This window comes from Spea bombifrons, chromosome 1 (genome assembly GCF_027358695.1).
Source record: "Spea bombifrons isolate aSpeBom1 chromosome 1, aSpeBom1.2.pri, whole genome shotgun sequence".
In the NCBI taxonomy this organism is placed as follows: domain Eukaryota; kingdom Metazoa; phylum Chordata; class Amphibia; order Anura; family Pelobatidae; genus Spea; species Spea bombifrons.
The window spans coordinates 5,275,061-5,295,995 of NC_071087.1; the positions used below are offsets into that span (position 1 = coordinate 5,275,061).

Genomic DNA, 20,935 nt, shown 5'->3' on the forward strand with positions numbered 1-20,935 from the left:
TCAAGTCAGGAGAGGGGTAACCTTATGGTTTGATGAGACCCCCAGAGGAATCTGAATGATTATGCCTTTTTTGCTCCCCTTTCTGTATTTTTTCTTTGTAATCCTAAATACTGCCCTGCCAAACCCTTTCCCTTTGAAACAACCCGCGATGCTCACTCCTTGATAACAGAAAATTACCACAATGGCAAAAACCACAGGAAAACCCCACAGAACAGATAAGCCGCTTCTTCAGAAGCCTGCGCGATCGACTGCCGGCCTGCAGCTCAACCAAAAATAAAAAGAGAAGCTTCGGTCTTCGAGAGAATGTTGCGTAAAGTCAGCCCGACACACAAGGAACCCGCTAAGAACAGTTGGAGGCCGTTGCAACATCCATTTTCAGTTGCAGCGTTACTAGTTTGTTATTCCAAGTGTTTTTCTTGTGTTTCTTTCCCCAAAAATAAAATATATATAAAAAAAAAAAAAAAAAAATCAGAATGCCAAGGGACTTGGCTTATTTTACGTCCTTGCTTTATATTAACCCCTTCAGTGTGAAGGTTTTCATAACCAAAAAGCTGTTTTTTATTAAACCATGGATTCCCCCCTTTTTCATCGCTTTGTTTTGTAAAATAGAAATACATTAAAAAAAACATAGTAAGTAATAGTACGTAAGCATTTTTTTTTGCAATCTAGCTTACACTTTGTTCTATGCTGTAGGTGCCACAACTGGACGACGACCCAATTTAACACTCTCTGAATCCTATGGTTTTACATGTCAGGCCCCTGGGAATTCGCACATCTTAATGTACAGGGCACACGGGCGAGTGCGCAGTGATTGGTAGATACATGGCGCGGGGGGGGGCATGCATTCAGAGGGGATATAGGGGTGAACTGGGTCATTGCCGTTTTGATAGCCGGCCCCTTCCCTTTGTTGTATCATTCTCAGTGTTTTAACTTTCTTTTCTTCGTCAGCGCAGGCAGGTTGCCGTGTCCTTGCTGGTCAGGAATTAGTAATGGTGGTAAGGACAGAAGTCCGGTCCCAATCCTCTTGTGGTAAAAATCAATGACCTTCGTCGTGCCCAGGGAGCAGTTTGTTGGGGCTGAGGGGGGGGTGAATACCTTGGTGGTGGCAAGTATGGAAGCAGGGCCGGCACGGATGGAGTTAATTTATTATTACTGCGTTAGTTTGAGTTCGGATGTTTCATTGTTAAATTATTTATGTTTTGACATTTGGTTAGAAGCTGGTGTTTTTTTTTTCTCTTGAAAATAGGCCACTGCAGTATTGGTTTTGTATTCTGTAATAAACCTGTGGCCGGTTTTCATCCGTATCGACTCGTGTCTGCGGTTATTTGGGTAAGCGGTCTGGGGGGGTTGTAAGGGTGGTTTTATTTACCCCGGAGCCTAAACGGCGCTTCACCCAGAGTCTTACAGCAAAACCTGGAGAGTTCCCAAATTTCATCATTAATTCTTTGAATCCAGTTAAATTTGAGCCTTAGTTAACACCAGGAGCACTTTGTCATGTGATACAAAAACAGGCTCCGATAGGTTGTTACCATAGAAACTACAAAAAAGTTCTTAACTTTCTTTGCTGTTTATAATACAGTTTCAGACGGATACATACAATATACGACCATATAGTCCAACAGAACGCCCAATATTTATGCCCCAGATAGGGGCTTTTGAATCGTTTTTGCTGACTTTGCGTTATTCCTGCGTGTACACGGTCCGGTAATCTAGGTTTCCTCCTTTTGGGGCGTGCGACAGGAAGGCTATACATCTAAAAATACATTAAATTAGCCATAGATAGAGGGGGAGGAGGGAACGTAAAGATGAGCTTTACTGCCATCCCAAATCCAGCTTCCTAAACGAGCGCAGCTCTTTCCCAGCTGCGATATACAGATCGGGGGAAAAAAAAGGAAAGAATAGTACATTACGCGCAAAGTTACTTTTATGCAGATTAAATACCAGCGTTCGCTACAGCGTCCGGGGTTATTTTTTTTTATTTTTATGGCAAACGAGATGAAGTATTTCCCCAGAAAAAATAAATTCTTAAAATAATAATAAAAAATAAAAAAAAAAAGAAGAAGAAGAAGAAGGATTACGAGGAACTGTTACATCTTTAAGCATAAAATAACCCCGATTAATCTATAGCAATTTAACAAAAGGGGAGAGATAACGCAATGGGGAGGAATAATCATGCAGGTCCTAAGAACATAAAAGTTAATAGGGCTGCTCCCGTGTTACACACACACACACACACACACACACACACACACACACACACACACAGATATTTATTGCTTAGCAAGCAAGCAACATGCACCACGTGAACTACAGATGGATTACGACCCTTTAATCAGCCCAAGTAAAGTTCCATTGGAGCGCGGGCGCCGCGGGATCGTTTATAAGCCATTATACAATTCTTTGGAAAATATATAAAAATGCATGAATTATAAAATATATTTATATTTGATTATGTATGATGTAGATGCTCACGGACAGGGCCCTGTTAATGTATATTTGTTACCAATTTGTTAACCACCCTGTATTTAATTTGTACAGAGCTACGGAATATGTTGGTGCCTAATAAATAAGAAGCGGACGGACATTTTTAAAAATAATTAATAGGCTGTAATGTCTTTTTATATCATACGTGATGATAGGACTAGAATGTAACAGTTGCCAAGGGGTTAAGAGGAACATGTGTATGAAGCCATGACAGCCGTGTCCCGGTAATAAGGAAATCAGGTCTGTTTGGGCGTCTCCATTAATATCATTATTCCCCTCCTTTGATGTGCGGCACAAAGCTTACGGCACTTCTAAGGGCCAATTAAGTTTGGGAGCCCGCTGCTGCTTCAAAGGGAGAGCCGGTATCATCCTATCACCTCCCGAGGTCCCCGGGGCCCCTCCAAACACCCAAAGCTTCCTCCAGATGGACGGATTTTTTTGTTGTTGGAATCGATATCTGGCAACATGGAGGGCAACTTATTCCAAAAAAAAAAAAAAAAAAGTCTAACCTCCCCCTCCCGCACCCGGGATAAATGTATATGAAAGTTCCAAAAAGAATATTGTGTTACTCGGCATTCTATAGATTTTTATTTCCCTTTAATTAAATAAATAAAAACATTTAAAAGCAAAGTTACAAAATACGAACACTCCCGTTTGTTTAAAGATGGCCAGTCAGAAGGACCCGGGCAGACATTTTTTTTTTTATGAAATAGATTACGGTACTTTTCCGGTTCTGAATCGCTCACGAACTAACGAGTGGGACCGAGTTATCCAACTAGTTATGAAATGGTATTTCCAAGAAGAATAACCCCGTTCCCTGCTGTTTCTCTATACATTATCGGGGCTTTTAGGGCTGTAGAACCCTGCAATACGCTCATACCCCGCAAACATTCTGACCTCCTAGAAGAGAAGGGGGATCTGGGGAGAGAGAGGGGCATCAGGGCAGGAAAGAGGGGCAAAAAGAGAGACCGACCACACGGAACAGAGGAATTTGGTAATACTGCAGGAAGCAGTTGTTGGGGGGGGGGTTGCTATACAGATGTGCGGTTTAAAGACAGATTTGCCTGGCTGAGGGTGTGGGAGTGTCGCACCAACATGCCCGGTCGGGACTATATATGCGAGTCACAGCGAAAACATTCCACAGCAGATCCAGGAATTTTTTTTTAAACCCTTTTGTCTGCTGTGCATGTTTTGCCAAGTAAAGGGGGGGGGGTTACACGGTCTAACCGCACCCCTGCTTTGGAATCTGTCGCTTCCCGATTGCTTTAACAAAAAACCTGCCTACATTTACCGAGACGATGGTAGGTAAGTGGAATAGCCTTCCAGCAGAAGTGGTAGGCTAATAAAGAGATGTGAATACTTCCTTGTCTGCGAACCTAAAACTGGAAATATGAACTCCATCAAGGAGGTCATATTTCCCGGCTCAAACACCACACTGAGCTGATGCTTTATGGCGATGCTAATGACGTCCGTCCCTCCATAGACTTTAATTAGTCAGAGTCTCAGGCTGGGTGACTGAGCCATTCTATTGTTCCCCACAGGCAGTATGATAAGGAGTCACCGGCACATCACATGTAAAAAGGCCAAATAGATCTCACTGACTTAGCTATACATTATACAGGGCCGGCCAAGCACTTCCTGCAGCAGAAGCTGATTGGAACTTTAGCCCCTCCCACTTTACCTCATCAACAGAGCGCCAAAACATCTTGTAATGGCGGTTACATGTGCCAACGAATCTAACGAATTTCCGGAACTTTTGTTATTTTCGCCGGGGATCTCCCTCATTTTCTTTGATTTGTACGAACGCACGAAAAACAGGCCATTTTCGTTAAAAATGAAGTTTGTACAAAAACGAACACACAAGTCTACTGAAAACATTATATTGCGGGGCAAAAGCTACAACTGGTTTAAGAAAAAAAACAAAAAGCAATATTTTTGGAAAAAAATTTTTTTTTTTTTAACCCATTAGTAATAAAACAAATTGTGGACGCTCCCTTTTTAAGATAAGCTTGCACCAGTAAAGCGACCTCCCGGGTTTATCCAGACGCTTCCTACGTCCGCGCGACTTTCATTTCCAACCTCTGTATAAACGCAGCAAATTTTCCAATAACAACCTTTTTCCAACACTTTCTCTGCTTCATGACAAAAAAAAACTGTTCATTTTAGCCCAGAACCCCGAGTTCCTCCGGCAGAACGCTCGGCCTTCCTGCTTGCAAAAGGGGCAAGTTACTTAACCCTTAAGCAATATTTGCCTCGCGGGGCGTAAGGACGACGTGCACTCACCAACACGGACTGGGCTTCTGCTTTTTAGTACTTAACACTAAAAATTAAAATAATAATCTTTCCATCTCTGGTCAGACCATATTTAACATTTGGCTCGCTGAGGATGATAGGAGTTGGAATCAAACTGAAGAGCTGCCGTAGTCCATTTGTGTTGAAGACATACATGAATGACTTTAAAAATATTCGATATTTATTTATATAGCGCCATCGTATTCCGCAGCGCAGTATAATAAACACTTTTTTTTTTTTTATTAGACAATTAGGCAATGCTTTTTTTCTTTAAAAGCAGATGAAAACCCGGTTAATACGAGCACAAGATTGCAGCTTAGTTCTGATGCGGGTACAATCATTCCCTGTGTAGGTCTCAGAAGTCCTGCGGTCAGATACAAAGTGCAGGGCAGATTAAGTGAATGGGCTACAAAGCTGAGCCTCATGTGACGCACGTTAAGAAATCCCGAGGAGGCTCGGCGCCGTGCTGGGTAGCAGACAGCAAGGCATTCTGGGAGCTGGACTTCCAATATACACTAAAGTATTGCTACATTCAGACAGTGATGCTTAGTGTGCATTACAGTATATATATGTGTAAGAGGGTGGCAAGTATGCAGGGAACGGCCTCCAAGCAGAAGTGGTAGAGGGTAATACAGTGAGGGTATTAAACATGCATGGGATAGACATACAATCTAAGACGAGACGAGGTCTGAACAAAAAAAAAAAAAACAGCTGGAAAAATGGGCGACTAGACGGGGGCCAAATGGGGCCAATCTGCCAGCAGACTCTACTGTACTATTCTATTATGCAGAAATGATTATTTTTATTTTTCAGTCCTCTGTGTATTAAGTGGGAAGTCCATTGGAAAAATACCACATACGGTAATAGACCCCCCCCCCCACCCCGGCGCTACATACAGTAATATAACCCCCCTGCGCTGTATACAGTAATAACCCCTGGCACCGTATGCAGTAATAACCCCCCTGCACTGCATATACAGTAATAACCCCCCTGCACTGCATATACAGTAATAACCCCCCAGCGCTGTATACAGTAATGTCATTAGGATTTGATAAAAACCTGATTTTCTCTCATTTTTGTTTCCATAAACTCCCTTTATCTGCAGACCTGGAGCCGCCATTGTTGTCAAACACCACACTTAGCTGATCATTAGCATTGCCATAAAGTAAGTCCATTCCTCCATAGACTTTCAGAGAGTCCTGGTGGGAGATTAAGACTGAGCCATACTAATAGTTTGTTATCTGAGCCCAATCTACTAGACAGAGTGAGAACTCATAGAAACGGATAATATGTAGCTGCTTGAAATCAAATTATGGGGCAAAAACTACAACTGGGGAAAAAAAATAAAAATAAAAAAAAAAATAAAAAAAAAAACCTGGTAAAAGACATGATCACCATGGTGGCCCAGAACAGGCCTTGACTTGGATGCAGAGTATGGCTAGGCCCGAAAGCATTTTATGAGTTTTTGGGGAGGTTATACAAGGACGGGTATCATTAGCATAAGGGCTATTTTGTGTGTCACTATTTCATGTAGTTTGGCCCATCCTTCCTTCTCTATTTTGGGGCGTTTAGTTGAGCAGTTAATTTGGTCACAGCCGGGGGTGGAAGCTTACCAGGCATCTAGGGGGTTAATGCTCCGTGGAGAGCATTTTGATGGTATTTACTGGCGGCGCTCGGAGCCTCGGTTCTGGGGTTGGGAGTCCGGGTTTGTCCTCTCCTGTGTTGGTGGTTCCTGGATAGCCCAGTAAGCTTAGGAGCGTTTTTGTCATTAATTGTAGTTTGGTTTGGTCGTCATCGCCCTGGTAACGCACCTAGTTTTGGTTTAGGCTGAGCGGCAATGGCTCGGTTAAATAAAGAAATGGTCTGTGGCCTTCTCTACCCCACTCTTGGCATGGTGTAAAATATTGGGTCATTAACCTGGTTAGAGGGCCTGACCCGGGCATCGAGGCTGCGTAAGCCAAGTGCAAGGATGTTGGGTGACATACAGTGTAAACAAAAAACAAAAAAAAAAAAATTCAATAATAAGTATAAACAGGAGAATTAAAAATATATTTAAAAAAAGCTCATCTCAGCGTTGGAATTACATTATCTGGTCAGAAATACCCGGACTCTAAACCAAAACACGCGTGTTTCCTGAGCAGATTAAACACAGGCTAAGAATATCGCGTTCCAGAATAGAACGTTTGAAATGGTAGTGATGATAAACACGGTTTATAACGCAAACAGAGTTAAATAAAGCGATGTTTGTTATAGTTTAGCCCTGCCAACAGAAGAAAGTTGGAAAAAACTGATCCCTAGATAAGCCACCCAGCAGAAGTGGTATTGGGTAATACAGTGAGGGTATTAAACAGGCGCGGGATAGACATACGGCTCCTGAATCTAAGACGAGACCAACAACTGATTAAGGTTTGAGTCTTTACAGTGGGAGAAACGGGCGACTGGACCGGGGCCGAACGGGGCCGATCTGCTGGCAGGTTCTATGTTTTTACAATTCACATCTCGGATAGGATTTGGTAAGGGATACAGATATTTTTTATAAAAGCACTTCTGAGACGTCACATATGATGCGTACATACACACACACACACACACACACACACACACACTTAAATCTCACCTATACATTGTGCAACCCAAATGAATAGAGGTAAAATGTTGCCATACATTTCCTGAACAAGAACCCCACAAGCAAAGCTGCCATCCCCCGACGCCATGCAGGCATCCGGGAACCTGCTTAATGCAAAAAGGAAAGCAGGTTCTGTGAGTCTTCTACACATTATCATCGATTAATACGGAATAATTTATTCCACAGCGCTGTATAACGGGAAACAACAACAACACGTAGAGCATGGAGTTACAACTTGGACAGAAACAGAAGGTTAGGAGATGCTACGTCAACGTGGAGAAGGCAAGAATATATAGCTTAACCCTTTACATTAACCACGTGGACCTCCCATGAGGGACTGACGTTGATTTCCCTAAAAAAAAAAAATATAAAAAAGGCTGTCTGACCCCATAATACAAACCATACATTACTACAATTACAATGTAACAACCCCAAACCAGCTTATTTGTAGGAGAACAAAAGCCGTGAGACATCAACACATGGAAGCAAATTGTAAATAACTAAAATTGAATTCAAAGGAGGAGAGATCCCTGATTTTTCATGGATTTTTTATTACATGTGTTCCACACAACACACACCTGAGTTATCTTCACTATAAGATTCCCCCGACTGAACGATTCATCAGATTATTAATACGGTTATTAATTTGGATCGCGGTCTCTGTTGAGTTTAATATCAGCGTTTCAGAGAGCTGCGGCGTTCTAGCGACTTTATCTCAGATTCCAGATGAAAACCAGAGAGAGTCCCTCCCTTTGAAGCCACCAAGTCCCGATGAGGAGCAAAATCACAGACAGATTAGATAGATTAGATAGACAACGTGGAGCTAAGGTTCGTGGCTTGGCCAATAAAGACTTTGGGCACCGGAACATGGCTTTGGTTTGTTGAACATGTCTAGGGTTCATACGTTACTTAGTTAATTAGCTTGACATATAGTCCATCAAGTTCAACCATTCCACAAACCCATATTGGTTGATCCACTGAAACAGTAACGTCATCTCAACATCCTTCTCGACTCCAAGGCACTCAGACTCACCCTGGATCAGCGTTCTCTTATCTACTTTTACTCATGATAACCCAGCATGCCTTTCATATCTAGAAAAGCATCAAAACCTTTTGATAGAATCGGCCGAAATGACTTCAGATGGCACAGTAAGACCTCTCTAACCTTCTCTATGTTTAAAAGTTCCACCAGACGATGCCCTCTCACGTCTAAGAGTCCTCCAACTTTTTACTATAGATGATAAATTCATAAAATAAAAACAAAAATTAAAAAAAATTTAAAAAGATACGTCTGTCTGACTTGTCAAACCCCTAGAAAAGACTTTCAAAAACACGGTCTTATAGATTGGGAGGCCATCCGCTTCTCTAAGGCTGCCACAACAAAGTAGACCACAAAAAATGGGGGGGGGGTTCAGTGTGGAAAGATAGGTTACGGGGATTAAAGCAAGTTACAGTCTTCAGACAGGAAAATCCTCCGACAGACCGAGTAAACATTCCCAAATAAAAAGGCACGGATGAAAATTCTTTTAAATCAATCTAGAATCAGCTACACAATGACATCAAAGGGAGAACAAAAGGCTATTACGGTTTAGAAGCCTGTAACATGGTTCTCAGAAGCCCCGTATTTTACTTGCTAGGTTAAAGTGCCCCGATTCATAAATATGATGTCACTATAGTACAAAAAAAAAAAAAAAATTCACCCATTTTGCCATTTACTGTACTAGAAGATGCATTGGTGAGAGGGTATCATTTACAGACTCACTTTAACACTCAGTCACCTGCCTCAAATCAATTGCCCCCCACCTCGGGAACTGCCGAACCTTAAGGCTGTCAAGTGTTCCAGAACACCGAGCAACTTAAGAACTCATAGAAATGTATCCGTTTATCTACTTTCAAAACTTAACAGACAATCTGTATTAAATGTAACGACCTGGATAAATGTATATAGCATTTAGAAACCAGAAACAGAGATCAATATAAGAAGTAGAGAAAGTTACCGGGGATGCTTTAGAAGCCATGGCTACAAGGATCTTAGGACTCGCTTAACCATTTTAAATGCTACAGGAAAAACCCATGACATGTCTGTGATATGACTTAACGATTGAATTCACAACTAGTTAGTTTGAATGGAGCCTGCATTCTGGATGAAGGAAAGCTGTTCCTCAAACCCCCAAATGAAAATATTAGGCACATAAACCTTAACATATGTCATTTTTTATGTAATTCCATCTGAGAGGTCAGAGACCTCTTGGCTCACAAGGACCGGCATACCTGGGAACTTCTAAGCTCCGGCTATCCGAAGCTTCCCTTTGCGGGACACGGTCAGGATTGCCTGCCGACGTCGGCAGTCGGTCCTGCTCATGTCACCCCCATTTAAATGGAAAATGGCCAGGGAGCTCTTGTGACCCGGGAGGACTTGGGTCTTGACCCGCAGATCTCCGGGTCAAACCCAGAGAGTTCCCAGGTGTTATCCTAAATCTTTTTTGTGTTGGCCCAATAAAAAAGTATGAAGACTCCATCGGCTCTTTGACCAATATGGCCATTTACGCCCACTTCCTGAAAGCAGGAAGCATACTTAAGTACACTTCCCGCATATGCTCACTAGCACTCAAACTGACAAGTCAACCGAAGCTCAGCCCACTTTGAAATCATTAGGCGCAGTCATACGATTGGCTGCTGAACAATGACATCCAACTAAGGATAAATGTGATTTGCCGTTGCCACTCATTTCATTCATTTCATTCATTTTAAAGGGAATCAGGTCGCAGGAACTTAGTACCCTAGGGAGGAGAGGAGATATGGGAGGGAAGTAAAAAAAAAAGTTAAATATTTCACAATTTCTATAAAATCCAGAATGCAGAAGAGACCAGACTGGAATAAAATGCTGCAGGCAAATTAACAGCATTACTAAAAAACTCTCTTAAATCGCCGGAGCCACTTACTGCCGTAAAATCCAGAGTATAATATGCACAATTTACCCACTTTTCAAGAGTTATGAAAAAGGGGGTTGCATATTAAACGTGACTAAATATTTGTTAATGCATAATCACTCCATGTGATTGTAAAGCGTTAACCCCTTAAATGCCACTATCACAGCATTAAAGGAGGTTCAACATATTTATAAATGACCTGGCAATAGGCGTTGAAAGTCATGTTTCTGTGTTTGCAGATGACACTAAACTAGGTAAAGTTATACAGGGCGAGCAGGATATTACTGTGCTGCAGAGGGATCTAGATAGACTGGGGGACTGGGCACACAAATGGCAGATGAAATTCAATGTAGATAAATGTAAAGTTATGCACTTCGGGGTAGCGAATGCACAAGCAACCTACACCCTAAACGGTAGTGAATTAGGGGCAGGCCCGGACTGGCCATCGGGCACACCGGGCATTTGCCCGGTGGGCCGGGCCGCATTGACTTTAGGGGCTGATGGAGCTGCAGCTCCAGGCCCCTAACCTACCTACGGCCGCAGTAACGCAGGGCATAAGGGGCACCTGCCCCTTAAGCCCGCCGCAACTGCGACCGGGTCCGCCACTCTAAGGGGCCGGGAAGTCCCCACCAAGGCCGGCCTTACGGGTCTGCGGCCGCACAGGGTTTAAATTAAAACATCGGGGTTTTTTTTAACTTTATTTAACATCCTCCATGTTAAATAAAGTTTTTTTTTTAACTTTATTTAACATGGAGGATGTTAAATAAAGTTGAAAAAAAAAAACCCCGATGTTTTAATTTAAACCCTGTGCGGCCGCAGACCCCTAAGGCCGGCCCTGGTGGGGGCTTCCCGGCCTCTTAGAGCAGGGCGCCACACTCCAGGGGGCGCGACGGGGGGCGGTCCGCACCGGGTGCCGCTCATCAGGAGCTGCCAACTTGCGGCACCCGGCACTCCTCCAGAGACGGACAGTAATGTCCGCCGCTGGAGGAGCAGGCTCGCAAGGGAGCGGTATCGGAGGTCTTTAACAGACCTCCGGTTCCCTTGAGTGATTTTAAGACGGATTCTACCCGGCTTAAAATCACTCAAGGGAGCCGGAGGTCTGTTAAAGACCTCCGATACCGCTCCCTTGTGATCTGCGCGACAACAGCTGTTGTGCGCCGGGGTTTGCTGTCAGATCCCGGCGCACAACACTGAAGCCGCGCCCACCGACCCGGTGACCCGGAAGAAGACAGAGAAGACAGAAGAACTGAAGAAGAGGAGGAAAAGGAGCTGTAAGGAGAAAAGAGGAAAGGTAGGAAAACATTCAGTGAGAGTGGATTAGTATATATGTGTGGATTAGTATATATGTGTGGATTGGTATATATGTGTGGATTGGTGTATATATGTGTGGATTGGTATATATGTGTGGTTTGGTATATATGTGTGGATTAGTGTATATATGTGTGGATTGGTATATATGTGTGGATTGGTATATATGTGTGGATTGGTATATATGTGTGGATTGGTATATATGTGTGGATTGGTATATATGTGTGGATTGGTGTATGTGTGGATTGGTGTATGTGTGGATTGGTGTATGTGTGGATTGGTGTATGTGTGTGGATTGGTATATGTGTGGATTGGTAAGTGTGTGAGAGTGATGGGTGTTATGCTGTACCATTTCCAATGTCTTTTTCATGATCTAATAATGCTCTAAAAGTACATCATAACTCCCATCACTCTATACTGTTCCATACAGTGGCAGAGCTGGGAGGCAGAGGCCTTGCACCCCCACCACAGGACTCCTGAAAGGTAAGTGAACTTTAAAGAGGGAGAGGGTAGATAGTTAGGAGGGGGTAGTTGCGGCAGGCTTAAGGGGCTCTGCGTTAATGCGGCCATATAGGACCAGTCAGTCCAGTCCTGACTGGACCTATTTTAAGGTGGGGGCCTGGAGCTGCAGCTCCATCAGCCCCTAAGTCAATCCTGCCCTGGCACAGGCGCGGTCGCAGTTGCTGCTTGCTCCGGCAACAAGGTAAGTAGGGTGAGGGAGGGGGGTGCAGTGAGAAGGGGCAGAGGGGGGTTAGATAGTGAGAAAGGGGGAGAGGGGATAGATAGAGGCGGTACATATTGAGAAGTGGGGAAGGGGGTTACATAGTGAAAAGGGGGAACATAGTGAGAAGGGGCAGATAAGATGAAGAGAGGGGCTAGTGTGAATGCGTATGAGAATGAATGAATAAATGTGTGGATGAATTGTGTGAATGCGTATGACAATGAATTCATGTGAGGATGAATTGCTTGAATGATTTGTGAGACTGCATTAATGAATGTGTTAATGATTTGTGTGAATGATTAAATGCAAAGATGGTACGGGTGGGCTTTAACAATAAATAAATAAATAAATAAATATGGGCTGCTCAGGCTTAAATGCCCGGGCCTATTTTTTGTCCCAGTCCGGGCCTGATTAGGGGTAACGACAAATGAGAAGGATTTGGGAATTGTTATAGACAACAAACTAGGCAACAATGTGCAGTGTCAGTCTGCAGTTGCTAAGGCCAGTAAGGTATTGTCGTGTATAAAAAGGGGCATCAAGTCGCGTAATAAAGATATAATTTTGCCTCTGTATAAATCAATGGTAAGGCCGCACCTTGAGTATGCTGTGCAATTTTGGGCACCTTTTCTAAAGAAGGATATCATAGCACTAGAAAGGGTGCAGAGGCGGCTACAGAATTCATAAAAGGAATGGAGCACTATAGTTATGAAGAAAGGTTAACTAATTTAAATCTGTTTAGTTTAGAGAAACGTCGCCTCAGAGGGGATATGATAACGTTATATAAATATATTCGGGGCCAATACAAACCATTGTGTGGAAATCTGTTCATAAACAGGACTATGCATAGGACACGTGGTCATGCGTTTAGACTGGAAGAAAGGAGATTTAGTCTAGGGCAGAGGAAAGGGTTTTTTACAGTTAGGACAATAAGGATGTGGAATTCTCTGCCTGCAGAGGTAGTTTTATCGGAGTCTGTACAGACATTTAAACTGCAACCGGATGGATACCTGGAAAAACATAATATTCGGGGATATAATCTTTAATTATGGGGAAACAGCTTATTGATCCAAGGAGAAATCTGACTGCCATTTTGGGGTCAAGAAGGAATTTTTTTCCCTGGTTAGTGCAAAATTGGAAATAGCGAAGGGGTTTTTTTTGCCTTCTTTTGGATCAACAGCAACAAATTAACAGATATAGGAAAGGCTGAACTTGATGGACGCATGTCTTTTTTCAGCCTATGTAACTATGTAACTATGAGGTTAACGCTTGTGTCTCCAGTCCCCACAGGCTTGTAATGGCCAAGTAACAATCGATGCAGTATGCCGGCATTATAAGAGTAAAAAAATACAATACAACATGAGAGAAAAGGGAAAAAAGAAAAAAAAAAAGGAGGGGGAAAAAAAGGAGAGAAAGATTAAATATTATAGATTTTTATTACATTACATAACCGATTACTATCACCGATTAGTGACATTTTAGGTCGCTGATTATCGATCGGATTCACCAATCAATGTCAGAGGCCTAAACCTGTCACTCACAAGTGATCTGCTAGCGGTTACAGATTTCTTTTGTTTTAACCTAATAAAATGCTCTCTGATCAATGATTAATGACTCTTTATGTCACCGATCACCAGCCGAGGAGCTGGTCTGGCCGGTGCGTATTATACACAGACACGCCATGTTTTCCTACAAAATCGGAGTATTAGATTTTCCCGTATGTTTTATACTCTGTTGGTTCACGTTTGTCGTTTGCCTGGTAAAAATTCTGATATCGAAAACCAGATCCTTACCGCAAAAAAAACAAAAACACCTCAGACACAGGCAGAGTTTCACATGACAAAATATAAGCCCAGCGTGAAAGCCGACACCGGCCTCGTGAACAAGTTGGCTCAGGCCTCGCATACCGGCTACTACTGGCTTCTCTCCCAATAAATAAAGCGGCTGAAAATAGAGGTCCCACCGGCTGCCGGCACAGATCACACGGCCGGGGAGGAAAAAAAGAACCCCCCCCCCAAAAAAAAAAAAACAGCAGGGCCAGGGAATGAAGTGTTAACAGTTCAACCTCCATACTATGACTTTTAAGTTTCCCTCACCGCCCCACAGGCCTTTCCTGAATAAGTCGGTGAAAGGAATTCCCTGCCGCGCCATATAATGGGAAAAGAACCCAAGGTCCGGCATAACTTAGTCGGAATATAAAGCGATTTTAACGGACCCCGTAAGAGGTTTTTTGGAAAATGGAGACGCGCCTTTCCTGGAAATAATGACAGGTATGGCCGCCAACTCGTAGGTGTTCTTCATACAAGCCAACAACAACAACAACAACAAATGTTGGAGGAATGACGACTGGAAAACAGGAGACCAAATGTCCGAGTTTTAATGGCCGGGTCAACGCGTGGCTTTCACAGACATATTAAAAAGCATGACCTCGCAACAAAAACTGCCTGGACTCCATCAGTCCCAGTGATCAGCTTCTGATACGGACTGCAGATATTCAATCAATGGAGGACGCACCCTACAGACTTATATTGTAATTCCGGGAAAAAAAATGGCGCAATGATCTGTTGGCCCTTAGTTACGGTTTGTAATGATGTCATGGCACAGCTTATGAGTGGTCCTAGGCCTAGGGTGGGGGTAGCAATTTCTGTGCTGCATTACCAGGTGCAGATTGGAGGCCACCTACTGCACCGCTTACTCTGAGGGCCAGCAGGGGAGATGAGCCATTTCCATTGTAACAGTCCCCATTTTCACTATGGAGGTGGCTGCCGAGCCGGCACAACCTTCATACCCCTCCCCCCGCGCTGTATATCCTCCAGAGGCAGAACATATGCACAGGATGAAAGGGGCAGCTGCCCCAGGGGCACCAGACAGCAATCCCCCCTGTGTCTCCACCCACTTCTGGAAGGAGATGTCACGCCAGTGCGGGGGAAGGACCTCCATCCCTGCCCCAGGCACCAAAAGCCTAAGTTAGGGCTCTGACAGAAGGCGCGAGTCCATCCAACAGCAGGGTGGGTGGAGAAGTTGCCCTCGGTCAACGAACCCCCTAAATATACCACTGCTCTTCACAAGCTGGGGCAAGTGAGATTTCTGCGGTCGAGCCCAACACAAGCTATCATTTATTTTTTTTTAAAAGTAACGTTCTAACATTTTTATTTAAATAATTGTAATTTTATCTATTAGGTTTAAATCAAAATACCCTGAATTTATATGCCGGAAGCCCTATTAAGAGACGCACGAGCAAGAAGAGACAGGGAAGACTCATTGTTACGGTTGCCATTGCACATCATGCGATTAATGTTTTTATAGTCATCGCTCTGAAACGCCTCGGCTAATAAAGTTTTTGTAAGCAACATGGATGCCGTTTGACGGCTCTTTGAAATATCTGTTAATGAAGCGTTTGGAAGGATCAAGGCTGCAGTTTGATTGATGGGACGAGATCAAGGATACCGAACCCTACAAAGCAACACAATGGCAACAATAAAAATAAATTTGGGGATTGACTAAAAGAGGATTTATTTAAATAAAATATATAGATACACCGGCATTTATAGGGTGAACGTGGGAGTTTGACTCGGTTGGAACTCTGGGATTAAAAGGTTGCCGTAATTTGTCACAGCTAATGCAGTAATAGAGAAAGGGGGAAATCCTTCACTGTGACAGTTATAAATGGTTTCTGCGAAAGAATCAGAATGAGGAGGGATACAAAAACGCTAATAATTTCAATAACGCATCTGCCACCAGGCAGCCACGCAGGCCGCTTCTCTAATAAGACCAAGATCACGTCACAGAACGTGAAACCAGGCTATGCCGGCAGGTAGCCTCACCAGGGGGGCCGCTGGGAGGTCAGAACTCATGGGGTCTTCCAGTAATGCAGAATGTACCAATTGCCAGAGCGAAACAATGGGGCACACGTGGAACCGGGCAACAGAACACGCTGTCACGGCCACAAAATGTACCAGCACACCGTGTACACCCTGAAACGCACATATCGGCATTCCGGGGAACACTCCGGGTCTCGCCCAGAGACTCCGAGTCAAGCAGCGCTTCTCCCGGCCCCCGCGGAGAAACGCCGTGTCGCGGGAGCAGCACACACATTATACAGGGTCAGCTCAGTGCTTCTTCTGCCCTTCATAATGAAGCGAGGAAGTAAAATCCATAACTCTCCTGCAAACCCTCCCTTTAGTGAATAAACCCCATTATCTCCATGTGGCTTTCTGGAGTTCACCAATGTAAAGGGTGTGTTCCTTCACTGTATTAGCCTCTACCACCTCCCCTGGGAGACTGTTCCACTTATCTAGCACCCTCTCAGTAAACTAAAACGTCTTTACGTCCCATCCAAGCCTCTGACCCTCTAGTTTTAGATTCTGGCCGCTCGTTCTGACATTTCTTCTTCGCAAATACACGTCCCTGCCTGTACTTTGTGTCGCAGCAGCCATTTCTGGAAAATACATAAGAATCCAACTGCTGAGTCCTCCCGTTTGTGGCCGATCTGCTGAGCAATCTCAATATCTAGTTTCACCGGAGCCTGCAACGTCCGCGGAGGTCTCCAACCTGCGAGGGCAAAACACTTATTCACGGAACGCGAGGAACAGTAAGGAAAGAAGCTCTAGAACCCGACAGTAACAATAATTTCCTCTGCTGAATGTTACATATGTAACAACGCAAAGCAGATCAAACAGGAGCTCCGTACGATGGATTATATTATAAACTGCAAGTATGAGTGCAGTTGCCATAGAAACCAATAACCTTGTTTAATCCACACAAGTAAATGTTAAAAAGTTCCTAAAGAGTTACCCTTTTTTCCACCCGCCTATAACGTTACCCTGTAGCATGCGAAATGTATAAACTTATAGTAGGAAGCCAATCATTTATTAAGGTTTATTCAACCCCAATACCGCCACGAAGCATTTTATAGACTGGGGTCAGCAGCATGTTAAAAATCTGAAAAATGCTGATATGGCAACCCTATTCCTAATATGAAGCCACAGACTGGCAGACTGGGGTTGTTGCGAAGGCAATATGGGAAATTGGCTATGGAGACTTAGCAAAGACGTGACCTCCGGTGTGGGATATATCACATATGGTGGTCAAATACAGGGGGGGGGGTGTAAAATCCCAAGTCTGCAAGCCTCGTCAGGCCCTCCACTTGCATTAACCCGAGTGATCATGCCCATTAAAGGGTTAAGCAGTGATCACATATAGGCCAGCTATGCAAGTCCTCCATGGCATTCGTAATATTTCGGCAATAGTCCAACAGGACCAAAAAACAGTCTTGGGAAGTTCTTACGTAACTCATGCCGGTAAGATTAAGGTTACAGGAGCCCAGATTCCACCACTGTGGCTTTAAAGCATTTAACCTGGCCATTCACCCCCCGACTTAACCCGATACACCCACAAAATGGAATGCAATGCCCAGCTTGTTGTGAAGGGCATTTAAGGCATCCGACTAGAATTCCCATTATCCTTATGGAATATTCTGAGAGCAGGCTATCCAATGCTGCCCTATATGCCAAGTGACGGGTTGTGGGGTGCTGCTACAAGAGGAACTTGCACCCCATATTTGTGTAAAAGGCATGTACACCCCCAGGGGAGAAATAAGACGTTGTATGTACTCACTGGTTCCTCAGGGAGCGGCCCTGTTGGTACACCTGCTGCAGGGGGATGCTCACTTGGCCCAAGAACTGGTCCATCCCAATAAGGGCCCGGTGCATGACGGTCAGCTGGAGTTGGCAGCCCTCTCCCCTCTCCAGGGCTCCAGGGGCCAATTCGAAAGAACATTCCTCCTTCCATTCCGGAGAGCCGGGAGTCTTCTCCACCACGGAGGTGCTGTATTTATCCCGACCAATCTGGATCAAAGTGTAGGCATCGCTGGTGCCATGCTTGCCTTTGGCTCTGAGGCCTCTGGCCTGGAGGACAGTCACCTGGACATGGGTGGGGATCCAGCCCAAGTCGGGGTCCGGCCGTAAGAACATTAGGATGCAGGTTCAGCTCTCGACAGAACTATCATCTACCTGCGGTGGAGAAAGGTCTTTAGGTTCTGGTAAGGATCAGCTGGCCAGCTCTCCCCGGCTAATATAACAGCTACAACTACCTACAAAAGGGCAAATGAACCAATGAGCGGGGCAGGTGAGTCTGCACTTATACACCCAGTCAACTGCGCTCACCAGTGCAACCTGATCTACCCACCCATACGCATATCCCCCATGCAAACCCACACCCACCTACAGCAATGCAGACCCAGGACGCGGTGCTAACCCCAAACCTCTCGACAAAACCCATAAACCCCCCAAACAGTCAACCGGTTAACAAGACACAGACCCACACTAATAAATCCAGTACATGTCAATCAGAGCCCATAATTACCCCACACCTAGTGATGCGGCAGTCCGGGACGCTCTAGAATGCAAATACATGCGCCTAGAACCTAAAGGGGTTAACGCACAGCTGGACAATCCCAATGCAGATAAAGTTTGGGCAGGGGGGCTGAGTGCCAGTCCAGGGCAGAGTTCTAATGCCACGGGGGCAATTCCAAGGCTCTGCCCAGGCGGATAATCCAGGACGGGCTGGTCGAGGGGGTGCAGTCATGCAGGGCCCCCAGTGGAATCTCGCCCCGGAGAGGATCCTCGCTGCAGGGGGTGACACCAGGCGGGGTCCCTGCAGCACAGCTGCAAAGTAACTTTGTTGTGTGTGATCTGTTAGTGGAGAGGAGGGAGAGGAGAGGAGGGAGGAGGAGCCCAGCTGCTGCAGTAGTGGCTTAAGCTGCAGTTTGTTTCACTGGGAAGCAGCCCTCCTCCCTCTTCTCCTCCTTCTCGTGTGTCATGGTCTCAAGCCTCTGTCTGCATCGTACGCTCAAGAGCAAACTTACAAGTATCCCTGATCTGGAAGGACAGTCCTGCTCTGGGCCTGAAATCCCCCTTTTTCCTCCCCCTCTTTTTCTAGGATCTCAGAATGTTTGCTGGGTATGAGGGTATCGCGGGGTTCTACAGCCCTAAAAGCCCCGATAATGTGTATAGAAACAGCAGGGAATGGCTTTATACGTTAAACTGTGTAAATAAAATCCATAATAGCTACCAGTAGGTCTCAACGTCGTATAAAAAGTCCTGGTAGATCCCTGTCCCCCCAGGTGTCTGTCTGGTGGCTTTTTTATGTACCGCTGGTCCGGTAAAAGCCCCTGTATGTGTAATCAGGGAATCTATTAAAACAATTTCCATGAATACATTGAGTTTACCCTCACCCCCTATATGTATTGCCCTTCTTTAAAGTCACGAGCAATTAATAGGAGCGGCTCCTGTCTGGAGCAGAAAGGAATCACGGTGATTACCATCATTCGAGTTCTCACATGATGCCGTGTAACATGTAACAACGTGCTGTGGCATGTACAGGGCTTCCAACACATGCCTTGCAGCAACCTATTTGGATATTGAACATCTTGCGGCTGCCAACAGTCCTGGTTTTCAGGACTGTCCTAGCAAATTCGGGACTGATGGCAATTATGGTATGTGCATAGTCCAGAAGAGGGGTGAAGATGGCACAGACATGCTGCTTTGAGAAAAATATAGCAAATCTTGTTAATGCAATCTGGGTGCTAAAACCTGTGATCTATGTCTGCAGTTTAGGGTTTCCATGGATTATTTATTTGATCTATGCCTTTAAGGGTGAGTTTGCTTGTCATAGTCCGTTGATCTATACCTGCAAGGCTGTGTGTGTGTGTTTTTTTAGTTACTCTGTACCTGCAACGCTATGTCTCATGTGTTATTTATGAATACGTGCAAATACAGGGTTTGTTATTATTTGATCTATGCCTGCAATGCGGTGTGTTGTTTATTTGATCTGATTTGGGTACCATGGAGGTGGCCCCCACCAGGGAGCCTGAACACTTAAAGCCGTCCCTGATCACGGCTCGTGCTCCACTTCAGGTTACCGCACCATTCATTTTCTATGGGATCTGTAAAGTATTGCGCTCTTTCCCTGCCCTGCGCGCGTTGCGTGAGAACGTCTCACAAGGAGTCACATTAGGTTCAGAAGGAGAGAAGACCGGACTGACTCTGACAGTCTACTCCTAATCTGTGTGGCAAATACTCTTGGGGTTTTTTGTGTTAGGGTGGAGGGTGTGATTGCATACCAGGGAGCGTGTTGGGTTCCCAAGCAAAAGCTTGCCCAGTATCCAATCAATATGGAAGACGGCACTATATGGACCAGTTGGGGAGCTCCCAGGAAGAGGTGTGTGCTATTGCAGAACAGACCTCTATCAAAGCTCCCATGTGGCTACCTTGTGTAACACCTTAAAGCTGAATCACCTAGGCTTTCCAGTTTTATTCTCTGCCAAAGAGCTAATGCAAGTCCTGGGGATCTAACAAGACTGTGTCAGAAAGCTCTCCAATTTATTTAAGTGACAGTGCTTTCCTACCAGTGATTGGCAACTTTAACTAGCCGCAACCAGTACTTTGGCACCTGGTATCTGCCTCTGGCCTCAACTGTTTGTGTAGCTGCCTTGCATCTTTTTTCTACGGTATCTGGCTCCCACATTCTATGCATGACTGGCAGGAGGGAGTATGTGTGTGAATGAGTGAATGAATG

The 20,935-nt window shown here is 44.7% G+C and overlaps 1 protein-coding gene across 1 annotated transcript in view; it reads right to left on the reverse strand.

Moving 5' to 3' along the window:
* The window catches only part of RAB11FIP5 (RAB11 family interacting protein 5), a 33,641-nt gene extending 15,288 nt beyond the window's left edge, over window positions 1-18,353 (reverse strand). Inside the window, exon 1 of the mRNA XM_053458100.1 lies at window positions 17,975-18,353. Coding sequence (XP_053314075.1) covers window positions 17,975-18,330 — 356 coding nt within the window. The 5' untranslated portion in view covers window positions 18,331-18,353. The remainder of the gene's footprint in view (window positions 1-17,974) is intronic.
* Between the last annotated feature and the right edge of the window lie 2,582 nt (window positions 18,354-20,935).